This window comes from Xenopus tropicalis, chromosome 10, assembly GCF_000004195.4.
Source record: "Xenopus tropicalis strain Nigerian chromosome 10, UCB_Xtro_10.0, whole genome shotgun sequence".
NCBI lineage: Eukaryota > Metazoa > Chordata > Amphibia > Anura > Pipidae > Xenopus > Xenopus tropicalis.
Genome location: NC_030686.2, coordinates 26,855,641 through 26,869,787, shown reverse-complemented (window position 1 = coordinate 26,869,787; position 14,147 = coordinate 26,855,641). Strand labels below are relative to the sequence as shown.

Below are 14,147 nucleotides of genomic sequence, written 5' to 3'. Positions count from 1 at the left end.
AAAACCAGCCAGGGGGCAACCCTATGTGGCGGCCACTGCTCCTCTAGAGATGAGAAACCCTAGGCACTGTAGTAGAAAAGGGGCCAAATTAATTGAAATGACATTCTACTTTTACATTTACCTTTACCTAAAACTTTATGACATAGTACTGCACGAAAGTTATTATGTAATGTAATGGTTCTCTGGGAACTTGCACTACAGGAACAGCTTTGCTTTACTACATGCGGCTCTAAACTCTCCACAGAAACGAAGCCTTCATTTCACACTAAGGACTACATTTCCCAGAATGCGAACGTTTGTCGTCATTGGATTGAGTTTGAATCCTTGCAGCTTCCGTACCTAAGCCGGTAGTGTGCAGGGAATCCCAGCTCGGAGGCCGCGGGCGGGAGGGGGATGCGGGGTACCGATGACAGGGAACCAACATGGGGAATCTCTTCGCCCGAAAACGACGTAGTCGGGTCACTGAGCAAGACAAAGCTGTGCTGGTGAGAGGAGGGGCAACATGGGGTCTGTCATCCCCTCTGGGCGTGATTGGGTGACCCACCCACCCAGTACTAACATCACTCTGTATCAATTACTATATACTAGTGCGGGGCCAGTAACTAATGGGCTAGTGCCTCTCCCTTGCTGCTAGTTCCACTCTGTGTTAAGCTTAAATCTCACTGATCCCCATATTGTTATAGTGTGTATATTGTGTGTACATTGTGTGTATATAGTGTCTGTATGGCCATTGGGCCGCTCCCATCAGCAGTCTGTGCTTTAGTCCTGTCCCCTCTCCATATCATTCATTTGTTAGAGGGGGATTGTGTATCCTGAATCTGTATGGCCAGGCCCCATGTATTCTCCACCATACACCCTCCAGTTGTGCCAGGGGGCAGTCTGATGGGAGATTTACCAGTTAATAAAGCCAGAAAAACAGACCAATTGCATTTTTATATTTAAGGGTCCTGAGCTTACACTACAGCACCCTGAGAGTGTTAGGGACATCTTACATTTCTCATCATGTTCTTTTCTACTGGCTTATTTTACGTGTATTGGACCCGTTATCCAGAATGCTCGAGATCTGGGGTTGTCCAGGTAAGGGGTCTTTCTGTAATTCGGATCTCCTACCTTAAGTCTGCTAATAAAATGATTTAAACAGTAATTAAACCCAACATGACCGTTTAGGCTCCAATAAGGGGTAATTATATCTTAGTTGGGATCAAGTACAGGTACTGTTTTATTATTACAGAGAAAAGGGAATCATTTAACCATTAAATAAACCCAATAGGGCTGTTCTGCCCCCAATAAGGGGTAATTATATCTTAGTTGGGATCAAGTACAGGTACTGTTTTATTATTACAGAGAAAAGGGAATCATTTAACCATTAAATAAACCCAATAGGGCTGTTCTGCCCCCAATAAGGGGTAATTATATCTTAGTTGGGATCAAGTACAGGTACTGTTTTATTATTACAGAGAAAAGGGAATCATTTAACCATTAAATAAACCCAATAGGGCTGTTCTGCCCCCAATAAGGGGTAATTATATCTTAGTTGGGATCAAGTACAAGGTACTGTTTTATTATTACAGAGAAAAGGGAATCATTTAACCATTAAATAAACCCAATAGGGCTGTTCTTATTTATTATTACAGAGAAAAATAAAATCATTTTTAAAAATGTGAATTATTTGGTTACAATGGAGGCTTACGCAGATGGCCTTTCTGTAATTTGGAACATTCTGGATAATGGGTTTCCGGATAAGGGGTCCAATACCTGTATAACTAAAGACACTAGTAAAATTTATTATAAGACAAAATAATGCAAGCCTTGCCTCAGTGCTTATTCATTGCCAACCTGTGACACTGAATATATTTATTGTACCCTTTGCTTTTGCTTAATTGCTGGATTGGGTCTATACATGTAAGTTGCATATAGCTGATGTAGATTGTGGACAATTGTAAAGCTATTCTGTGCTCTAAAAAAATAGCATTCTATTGAGGCTTTAGTTGCACCACTAAGGGCATTGGCTCCTGCCCTCCCTTATGGGGGATTATTTGTGTGGGCCTGCACATGGGAAAATGTAGTTTGCCTAACCCCAAGTCTCCTTTAAAGGAAGTGAAGTACATATACAGGCACCATTGTGTAAGAGCCTTAATAAAGTAACCCATGGAAAGAAATTAGCTTTAATCAACCTGAACTGTAAGTGTTATAGACCAGGTTTTTAGATGCTGTGGTTGCCATTGAGTACATTGTGCTTTGTAGCTGTGACAAGTAACTACTAAGTAGCTCTGTGTGTCATAGCCCTAAAATTATTACTCGCCTCACAAAATCCCCATGACCAGTCCACTAATTGAACTAGAGTTTAATGAAGATTAGCCTTTAATCACCTTGTCTGGATATGTAACCTGAACCTGTGTAGATCCAGAGTTCCCTAGCCTGTATCTCTTTTATCTGTTGGAGAGAAACATGAAGCAGGATCAGTTGCTACTGTCATGCAGTGAAACTCACTTGTTGCTGGATATCTAACAGCACGGTGCTGCTCAGAGTTTATTGGATTACTGGCCACCCAAACAATTCAATTCCATTAATCTGGAATATTTCAGAGTCAGGAGCAATGCAAAAGATGGCACGTTTAGCCTCAAAGTATTGATCTAGGACCAAAATAAGTGGAAGACCTAAGTGGATGTGTTTATCCATTAAAAATTCTGAAATGGGAAGGCATGATGCACCCCCATCTTATATTTGTTATACTATAAAAAGAAGTATATACTAACAGAATTGTAGCCTCCAGGATACCAGTTGGACTTTAGTCATTAGTCATGTAAGAAATCAACTTGATGTTTCTTGATCTGATTATCCTGTTCCACTGGGAAAACAGAATCAAGGGGAGCACTGCCCATATTTCATATGTTACTCATTTGCAGGATTCCTAAAATTTCCTTCAGTGCAGTATATTCCCTGTGAAAAAGATTTTCTTTGCAGAGTTTGGTTGTATTTATGCATGATTTCTATATTAGTTACATATATATGTGTATATGTGTGTGTATATTGTGATAGTATGATGCTGCTATAATAATAAAGGTATACTTACTGTTGTCCTTATGTCTGTTCAGCAACTTAAACAACAGAGAGACAAGCTGAGGCAGTACCAGAAGAAGATCACACTGCAGCTGCAACGGGAGAGGGAGTTGGCCAAGCAGTTACTCCATGATGGCAAAAAAGAGTAAGAAATGTCCTAGTCACCAGTTCATTTTAACTAGTAAATATGATCTGAATGCATTAGAGTTGAAGTAGTCCAGTGGTGATGGAAAATAAATGACAAAATGGTAAGCTTGATTTGCAAGTTACCCCATTTCAACTTTTTTGGAAACAAGGTTATTCATAAGACATTTGTGCTGATGTTGGGTATGGGGCATAGCTTGCCTATAACAAGACTCACTGCTAAGGATCTTAAGCATAAGGGTGATGGCACCCACGGTTAAATCTGCCACCAGCAATTTACTTTGCTGCCGGTGGGAAAGCGCCTAGCGATTTGTCAGATGCGGTAGTGCGGGTTTAACCAGGGTGACATATCCACATGTGACATCACCCTTAGAGCTGCTTTTTTTCATGCAAATGGCAAATATACTGAGTCTTGGGAAGCTTTTTAGCAACCCAGCACAATGATATGATAGACTACTTGTTTACATTTTAGATGACATTAGCAGGTGGCATGAGATGTACAGAGTTACTTGTAAAAGCCCTATAGGTTGCAGCTAATACATCCAGAATGTTCTGTGTGCCTTCCCATTGGCAGTGCAAAAGGCATTCGGGGAGATTAGTCGTACATGTTAACTATGTATACAGTAGTCACATACAGTGGTGTGAAAAACTATTTGCCCCCTTCCTGATTTCTTATTCTTTTGCATGTTTGTCACACTTAAATGTTTTTGCTCATCAAAAACCGTTAACTATTAGTCAAAGATAACATAATTGAACACAAAATGCAGTTTTTAAATGAAGGTTTACGTTATTAAGGGAGAAAAAAAACTCCAAATCTACATGGCCCTGTGTGAAAAAGTGATTGCCCCCCTTGTTAAAAAATAAACTTAACTGTGGTTTATCACACCTGAGTTCAATTTCTGTAGTCACCCCCAGGCCTGATTACTGACACACCTGTTTCAATCAAGAAATCACTTAAATAAGAGCTACCTGACACAGAGAAGTAGACCAAAAGCACCTCAAAAGCTAGACATCATGCCAAGATCCAAAGAAATTCAGGAACAAATGAGAACAAAAGTAATTGAGATCTATCAGTCTGGTAAAGGTTATAAAGCCATTTCTAAAGCTTTGGGACTCCAGCGAACCACAGTGAGAGCCATTATCCACAAATGGCAAAAACATGGAACAGTGGTGAACCTTCCCAGGAGTGGCCGGCCGACCAAAATTACCCCAAGAGCGCAGAGACAACTCATCCGAGAGGCCACAAAAGACCCCAGGACAACATCTAAAGAACTGCAGGCCTCACTTGCCTCAATTAAGGTCAGTGTTCACGACTCCACCATAAGAAAGAGACTGGGCAAAAACGGCCTGCATGGCAGATTTCCAAGGCGCAAACCACTTTTAAGCAAAAAGAACATTAAGGCTCGTCCCAATTTTGCTAAAAAACATCTCAATGATTGCCAAGACTTTTGGGAAAATACCTTGTGGACCGACGAGACAAAAGTTGAACTTTTTGGAAGGTGCGTGTCCCGTTACATCTGGCGTAAAAGTAACACAGCATTTCAGAAAAAGAACATCATACCAACAGTAAAATATGGTGGTGGTAGTTTGATGGTCTGGGGTTGTTTTGCTGCTTCAGGACCTGGAAGGCTTGCTGTGATAGATAGAACCATGAATTCTACTGTCTACCAAAAAATCCTGAAGGAGAATGTCCGGCCATCTGTTCGTCAACTCAAGCGGAAGCGATCTTGGGTGCTGCAGCAGGACAATGACCCAAAACACACCAGCAAATCCACCTCTGAATGGCTGAAGAAAAACAAAATGAAGACTTCGGAGTGGCCTAGTCAAAGTCCTGACCTGAATCCTATTGAGATGTTTTGGCATGACCTTAAAAAGGCGGTTCATGCTAGAAAACCCTCAAATAAAGCTGAATTACAACAATTCTGCAAAGATGAGTGGGCCAAAATTCCTCCAGAGCACTGTAAAAGACTTGTTGCAAGTTATCGCAAACGCTTGATTGCAGTTATTGCTGCTAAGGGTGGCACCAACCAGTTATTAGGTTCAGGGGGCAATTACTTTTTCACACAGGGCCATGTAGGTTTGGATTTTTTTTCTCCCTAAATAATAAAAACCCTCATTTAAAAACTGCATTTTGTGTTTACTTGTGTTATCTTGTGTTAAATGTGTTTGATGATCAGAAACATTTTGTGTGACAAACATGCAAAAGAATAAGAAATCAGGAAGGGGGCAAATAGTTTTTCACACCACTGTATATACAGTAAGAATTAGTTTGTAGCAGTTTCCAAGCTATGACATAAATTTATAATATATATATATATATGTATATAATATATGACATATATTTAGAAAGATATAAAAGTATGTGGGGTAAGTCTATTGTGGATGACCTTCCCGTAATTTGGAGCTTTCTGGATAATTGGCTTCTGTTACCAATCCCATGCCTGTATAATAAAATCAGAAATTTATACTATAATATTAATATATATGATATTATACTATAATACATTTTCAAGCCCATTCCTACACAAGGCATCCCTCAGCAAAGATGGACCTTCCTTTTATGAAAAGGAGCACCAGCCAGGGAAAAACATGGCAATTTAATCCATTGGCATCATCCCTCAATGAATTAATCTTTCCTTGTCCTTTAAAGGAGAAGGAAAGGTAAAAACTAAGTAAAACTAAGTATGTATATACAGCCATAAGCACTCACAGAAATGAGAGTCCTCTATCAAAAGAAACACAGTCTGCTTTTGTGTAAACATGTTCTTCTCTATCATCCCTGGGGCTGAGTCTGCGCAGCTCTCTGCTCTCTCTCTCTCTCTTCTCCTGCTCCCCCTCCCTATAAATGGCAGCTGCTATCTTAAACAAACAAACAGAGGGAGCTTCTAGGGCTCTTTACTCGTGTATGGTAAAGCATTCTACAGAATAAATATAGTGTTCTAGCTTTCACTAATGTGGCAAATCTTGGCTGTAATATGCCAAAATGACTTTCCTTCTCCTTTGGTGCATTTGGCTCAAGTCATTTGCTAACAGTGTCCCTCAACTATTGAACCATACTGCAACCATGTGTAATAATTCAGTCATTAACTGATCATATCTGCTTCTTACCTCCAGGAAAGCCAAACTGTTGCTAAAGAAGAAAAGATACCAGGAACAGCTTCTGGAGAAAACCGATAACCAGATCAGCAACCTGGAGAAAATGGTATGTCAGCTGTATTAGATTATTAAGTTATTATAAGTTATTTATTTGTATGTTTAGAGACCCAACTGTATTGATACCGCTCTTTTATGCTAGTGTTGGCCTAGATGGTCTTTATTTTTTTTAGCATTTGTGACTAATTATATATTGTTTAGAGTGCTAAGCTAGCAAATCAGGCATTCCTATCAAAGATCAAACATTGTGTACTCTGTGATAAAAAGGAACAGCTTTCACAGAGTAATAGAAGCTTTTTGTTGGGCCTTGTGTCTCGGATATGGTTCTGTATTACACTGCTTTAAATAAAACACAGGCTCAGCTTCCAAAACACTGTAGATACAGGTTGGTTTTTTAAAAATAAATGTATCATATGGTTGTTCTTTGATAGGAATGCTTGGCCTTCATCACTTTCCTCCCCTTTGAAGGTGATTAAGGTTCCAGGTACTACCTCCCAGCCAAAGGTAGCTAAGGGTTGGAAGTCCTGGCTTCTGGCCTAGCTAGTTGCTCCCCTGTGGTTGGTTCATTTTTTATTTTTCTGATAACTGCTTTTAGAAGCAAATGCCAATGGATTATTTCAAATATCATGTTGTATTTGTTCTGCACTTTTAAATGGAGTACTTATTGCAGATATTTATATATATATATATATATATATATATATATATATATAACAAAAGAAAAATAGATGCCGCACTCACAGGTCTTAGTGAAAATAAAGAAAATTTATTGTGTCAGACTAACGTTTCGGCTGTGTCCACAGCCTTTCTCAAAGGGAAAAGCCTTTGAGAAAGGCTGTGGACACAGCTGAAACGTTAGTCTGACACAATAAATTTTCTTTATTTTCACTAAGACCTGTGAGTGCGGCATCTATTTTTCTTTTGTTCTATACAATTTTGTATACTGCACCCAGGCACCTGTGAGCTTATGGAAACGTGAGTGCCTGCTTCCCTTCTTTTTGATTTTTATATATATATCTGTGGGTACTATCTCAGTGGTTATGTCATTGTTTTGTTTCTTTAACAACTTCTTTACATTTCTTCTTTACTTCTTTACAAATTTTAGCATGCTGAGACATCAGTTACATTTAGAGCAAGTGAAAAGAAGTAAATGCATGTTATCAACTTCAGATCTGTAAAACTAGTACTTTAGGATCCTCGTGATGTAGTGTCATTTTGCAAAAACACCCATAGCTGCATTTTGTGTTCACTGACATTTACTGAGATACAAAAATGAATGTTTATAGATGAACTCAGAGTTGTGACTTGAGTTGAATTCTGCTTTATTAAAGCTTGGTTTTATATTACAGGTTGAAGACATAGAGTTTGCCCAAATTGAAATGAAAGTTATTGAAGGGTTGAAAGTGGGCAATGAGTGCTTGAAGAAAATGCATGAGGTAAGTGGCCATGTTGTGGAACAGCTGTGTTATCCTACCTCGGCTCCATAGTAAGCTGCTACTGGTGAAGATGCTGCGGTAGATAAAAGCAGTTCTGTCATGGGGAAACATGCGTTTTTTACAAAATGCATTAGTTAACATTGCTCCTCCAGCAGAATCCTGCATTGAAATATATTCTTCAAAAGAGCAAACAGATTTTATTATACTTCATTTTAAAATTTGACGTTGGGCTAGACATATTCTTAGTTTCACAGGTGCTCTCAGCCATGTGTCTGATGACTGAACTTCAGTTGCTCTTTACTGCTGTGCTGCAAGGTGGAGTGATGCCACCCTCTCCCTTCCCCCCCCCAGCAGAACAATGGGAAGGTAGCACTCCATAGTAAAAATTCAAGTCTGGCTTACCCAAGTCATGACTCCTCCAGTTACATGGGAGTAGGAGAAACATTAGGTTACCTGAAAGCAGTTCTAATGTGTAGCGCTGGCTCCTTCTGAAAGCACAATGCGCCTACAAACCTATATTACAGCTAAAAAATACATTTGTTGGTTCAAGATACAATATGAAATGGTACAGTGAATTATTTGCTATGTAAACAGTGTAATTTAGTAATAAAAACTAAACCATAAAAATCATGACAGTCCTTTTAATATTACATTCTACTTAAAGCAGAATTATTATATCCTCCTCCTTAGGTCATGTCTATTGAGGAAGTCGAGAGGATCATGGAAGAAACGCAAGATGGCATTGAATATCAAAGGGTAAGTGCTACTTGCCTGATCCGCAAGAAAGATTTGTGTTCTAAAATATTCACGTCTAAATAGATGTGACAATAATACACTTGAAATATATCCTATTCTCTGAGCCTTTTCTAAACTTCTTAGGGTTCCAGTCTCACCTGGTTGGTGGCTGAACCAGATAAAATATCCCAAAGGAGGAAATAAATGAATTGGTTTTTTTTACAGGCTTTTTTAACTCAAGAGGTAGCTTTACGGGTAGATATTGATTAAAGTACACAAATTTACTTGACATTTCCGAATGGAGCTCTAGAAATCTACGGTTTCCTTTTTACATATATGTGGAGTAGTATACGGCGACCCACAGTGTTCCTGAAAGTGATTGTAACCTTAATTAGTTATATGTAATCATTTTCAAAACCATACATTCGTATTAATTTTAATAATAAATACTAACTGCAGACCAACTTGTCATTCACCAAGAATATCTGCTCTTTTGGGGAGACTGCTGGCAAATAAGATTCTGAATATTATCTGTATCTTTTTGCAGCAAATTGATGAGATGCTTTCAGGAAGCCTGACTGCTGAGGATGAAGAGGCAATTCTAGAAGAACTAGAAGCTATCACTCAGGTGAGGGGCATTTAACCTACAAGCTTGGTTTCATATCCTTCTTAAAGACCATATCGGAAAAAATAACTCTGGTTTCATGCTTAAGACCGAAGGGGAAATTTGTAGCCCGCGATTAAATCTTCGCTACAGAAGGCAACAAGTCTCCAGTGAAAGCTTTCCTCGCAGGCAACTTCTGGTGGCTTTGTAAAACGAAGCACCACATGTGGTTTCCCATTGCCAATTTACATTATTGACAGTAGCAAAGCATTTTCTGGAGATTTGTCACCAGCGGTGGAGCAGATTTAACCCCTTCTCTAATTTTTGGCACCAAAAACAATTTGTGTAACCAATGTGAACACAGTTTGGTGCATCACAAGAACAGTAAATAATAAACGGTGCAGGAATGATTGAGCTGTGGTTTCTGGCTCACTTCCAAAGTAACAAACATAAATACATACATACACGTGTGTATATATTATATTATACCATAATACAGACAAACACATTTATACAAACAACTTTGCATAGATATCCAGACTAGTGATGGTAGATATTGGACCCTCTTAACCATATGGGCACTTGCTGAGTGGAGGTGGAAGACAGATGGTGTTGTGCAGCTATACCTCTCTGGTGCTGTATAGAAATAAAAATAGGATGTCAGAAGTTCTTCCAAAATAAATAACAAATGATTTATTGCCAAAGACATTCCAAAGGGTTAATACTCATAAAAGCAAATTAAGTGATATTGTAGTTAATTCTGCTGCAGCAATAATGCTTCAGGAAGTAATGTACTAAGCAGTATCCCTCTTAAGTACTACAGTCCCTTCATTTAATGCGAATAATGCCTAAATCCCTGACCTTTTTTACTCGCAAGCTACATACAGATGGAAAAAGTGTTTGGGAGCAACACCGATAGAAAAAAACATACCTGGGGTGCCAAATAAAAGCTAGTATTGGATTTGGCAGCCCCTATGTAGACTGGCAGCCTACAGGAGCCTCTGTTTGGCTTTACCCTGGGTTTTATGCAACCAAAGCTTGCTTCAAAGCCAGAAATTCAAAAATAAGCACCTACTTTGAGGCCCCTGGGAACAACATCCAAAGGGGTTGGGGAGCAATATGTTACTCACGAGCCACTGGTTGGGAATCACTGACCTAAAGCTTATGCTACAATTGCAGATAAACACAGGCTGAGAATCAGCCCCAATGCTTGAATCAACGCTCTTCTGTGTCTGCATAAAATAAAGTGATATAATGAATAGCTGGCTCCCTGCTGTACAAAATTTACATCACAGACAAGTTTGATTTACTGCAAAAACAAAATGATGGATTTAATAGACTCACATGCAATATTATATATTTATTATAGGAAGATCTGGAGCTTCCGGAGGCTCCTTCAGAACCTCTTCCAGACACTACACCAGGTAAGGATATTGTGGCTGTGCAAGGAGTTTCTATCCTTCCATAAATGGGATTTAGCTCATGGCACCTGATATGACTCCCTTTACCAAAACTACATTTTTCTTAACAGAGAAACAAGCTGTCAAGAACAAGCCCAAACCACAGCTGGTTGCTGCATCTTAACTGTATGTCCTGTGACTTGTGACAAATGAACCTCAAGTATTCAGGGTGAAGGTATGGAGCAGAAACACACAACTACTTTACCTGCCCTCCAGTGTGAGGCATCACGGCAGAGCCTGAGGGCCGTGCAACGTTAGCTCGAATTGCCTATACACAAACAGAACTTCATCCAAACATTGGGCATCTGAACTAGTTTTTTTTTGTGTCCTCTGTAATATTCTTCTGGAACAGAGGATTCTCTGGATTTTATGATTAAAAAACAATTTTCTAGCATAATTAAAAATAGTTAATAGTTTTTTTTTTTATTTACATTTTTTAACTGGTATTACAATTATGTTTTACCTCAGTACCAGTGTTTTAAAAGGACTATTCTCTGTGGCACAAAGGAGATACAAATATGAAATATAAATGGGGCAGACTGACTGGTCTTTTGCTGCCATCAAGTACCATTTCTACAGGAATGCTTTTTTCATTTTGGTTTAAGCAAAGATAAATAAGGCACTCCAGGATGCGGTCTCTGCCATTAGACAAACCACTACTGTTTATTGATTAGACACAGGGAGTTTCCTCTGTTAGGGCGAAGACACATGGGGCAATTAGTCACCGCAACTTTTAAAAACGTGGCTGTGGTGACTTATCACACTGATTTTAACTAATTTAATATATGAAATATTAATATTAGTTGCCACGACCAATCGCGTGCTGATCGAAGTTGCAGCGACTAATCACCCCGTGTCTTTGTACAGGGCTTAAGAGTTCAAGTCCAGTAGTTTGAAGTCGGACATCCCTTGTTAATCTTTTTTTCCCTCCAACATTCCAGCCTTACAAATCCAGCCTTAAGGTACCCATATTAAACAGACATTGATTGCTAACTCAACCATGTATGTACCATACTCTGTCCTCTCCCTATAAATATCTAAAGCCCATTGAGCTAGTTGAGTTCTGAAATTGGTTAAATATCTGCTTGGTTTATATTGGCTGTAGCAGTAAATATTCCCTATATGATCAGAGTAACTCTTTTCTAGGGCAGTTGCGAAGACGGCAGATAATGGAGCCACCTACTTTAATCTGATACAATGTTCCTAAAACAGGAATTCCTAATTACATAATGCCTTTTGTAGAACAAAAGGGGCAAATATGTAGTTCCATATGCATGATGTAAATGATTCTGAAAGACAGTGATTCCTAATCTATAGGGCTAACCTGTTTAGGGGCATGTGATGCAGTGGATAATTGGTGTGAGATTTGGTTTGAGTGCTTATTTCCTGGCCTTGGTACTATACCAAGTAATCATAGCAGTTACTGATGTGACCCAAAAGGAAGAAGCAGTCTGAAAGCCAAGAGTATTGGAGAGTTTGCTTATTTGATGCATGATACCCTTGAATGTATAGCATTGTAGCTGTTACACCAGTGTTTATATTGCTGTCATATATTAGGGTTACATTTTCTTTCACTTGAATACGACTGGAATATTTCAGCTAAGGATTGAAGTTAAGACCATGTTTCCATTTATGCTTTTATCTCTTGGAAGTCTATTAGGAGCTTAACCAGTAGTTGGATCAATAAGAGTGGGTCTAACCCAGCAAGCCTGGAAACCTCTGCTGCGACGGTAATAAAATCGGTCGGTGCTGAGGTTTTATTTATTTTTGTTAATGATTTTTGCCTCCAGTTCAAGGCTTGTGTAAATAAAAGAAAGTAAGCTGTTCTGTTTATACACAAATATGGGTATCTCAACACAAACAGGGATACTGGGCTAATGACATATGCAATTCTATCTTTTGCCAAATCCACTGAAGAGCGAGCTGTTTCCTTGCTGGATGATTCTGATATCTAGCGCTAACACTAGGTCACTGTGAGTGATGGTAATGACACATAGGAGTTCCTGATTGCAGCAGACCATTCAAGAAAACCCATATTGATTAAAATCTTCAACAGTAGCTGCCCCCATTTACTTGAATGATACAGCTAGCCCTAGATTCTGCTCTTCTGAGCAATCATGGCTTTGTCTGTTTGTCTGTGCATGGGAAGTGAAGAATTCCGTTTGCTCTCCCTAAAAGAATTTTGGTGACACAAATGCCATTGTACCAGGAACCTTAGGCAGACTTCACCATTAAATGGATATCTATGGATACATTGTTTGAAGACTCTTATGCTCAACACTACCCTACCTCATTGGCCATCCAAGAAAAAGTATTCTGCTGGGAATGTTTGACTTTAGGGACGTTGAATGCTGAGTTATGCAAGATACTGAGTTATACTGTTCAAAACCAAATTCCTGGAGTGCCTTATTATGGTGGCAGTAGCCTTGTGCCAGTTAACAACGAAGAGCAGATTGATCCTTTTCACCTTGCTTCCAGATCATGTCTGATTCCTGTACATATTAAATATTAAAAATGCTTTATTAAATACTGTGTGTTATCAGTATAGTCTAACATTGCTAGGTGTTGCTGAATTATACTCTGACAAAATATTTAGTGCCCCCATGCTTGAATCTAAAGAGCTAACTATTTTTTTTTTATTTTGTATTATATTGAATAAAATAACAAGCAAAATACGAAGTATCCATATAGGATAAAATTATATAAAAATAACATGGATATATAAATTGCCAATAGAAATTATAATATTAAACAATCTGTCATTACCAACTTACATATATCTAAAACTAGATCTAGAATCTAAGATTATGCCGGATCACTTTGTATTAAGTCCTTTATGAAGTATTGTGGTTATAGAGTATGGCATAAATGTTCTCTTTTTCTCTAACTTCTAGTTGTTCCAGAAATATTTTCCATTTTGTTCAATATTCTTTACGCACTTAGGTGTTATCGAATCTGAATTTTATTGCTTCATGCATTAACTATTCATTAACAGTTACTAGCATACTCTTTACTCCAAGTTTTATTCTTAGGGCTCTCACACACGGGTGTTTTTTCCCCTAGTCACCCATAGTTCAGGTTAAGCTTCCCTGCAGGCCAGCGGACAGGACCTCCCACCAATAGATTAACAGATCTACTTCTTCTCTTACCCTTTGTCTTTTTTGCCCTGCTCAGGGCAGTGGAGAAGGAAGCTGTTTGAAGGAAACGCTATATTGCCAATTGGATTTACAGCATGATTTTTCCCTAATTGTTTTTATGAAAATGGGCATGATTCCTATATTGCTCCTCTTTCAGGGCTTGAGGTACATGTGTGGAAACTCTTCTCCTGCAGGACGGTTTAGGGAGCTTTTTGCTCCCTAAACTATACCTGGCTCTCTGAGCCAGGTATAGCTGAAGTGCCATTTGTTGCTGAGGTACAAACGCAGTTGGCCTCCAATTTGCAGGTCAGGTGGCTCTTATTCCCTGGGAAACTGCTGTTGGCATGCAAGCTTAGGGACTGGCTGTGGCTCTTTCTGAAACACATTAGGAACCTGGAGATTCTGAGTCACTAGAAGA

General features: G+C 38.9%; 1 protein-coding gene across 2 annotated transcripts; it reads left to right on the top strand.

Moving 5' to 3' along the window:
• The first annotated feature begins 395 nt into the window (after nucleotides 1–395).
• chmp6 (charged multivesicular body protein 6) lies at nucleotides 396–13,119 on the top strand. Of its 2 annotated transcripts, none has more exon segments than NM_001103071.1 (8): nucleotides 396–485; nucleotides 3,096–3,205; nucleotides 6,319–6,406; nucleotides 7,707–7,793; nucleotides 8,484–8,549; nucleotides 9,076–9,156; nucleotides 10,502–10,556; nucleotides 10,664–13,115. In NM_001103071.1, coding segments are annotated over 8 exon segments (603 nt in total). In that variant the 5' UTR covers nucleotides 396–422; the 3' UTR covers nucleotides 10,717–13,115.
• Nucleotides 13,120–14,147: the final 1,028 nt, after the last annotated feature.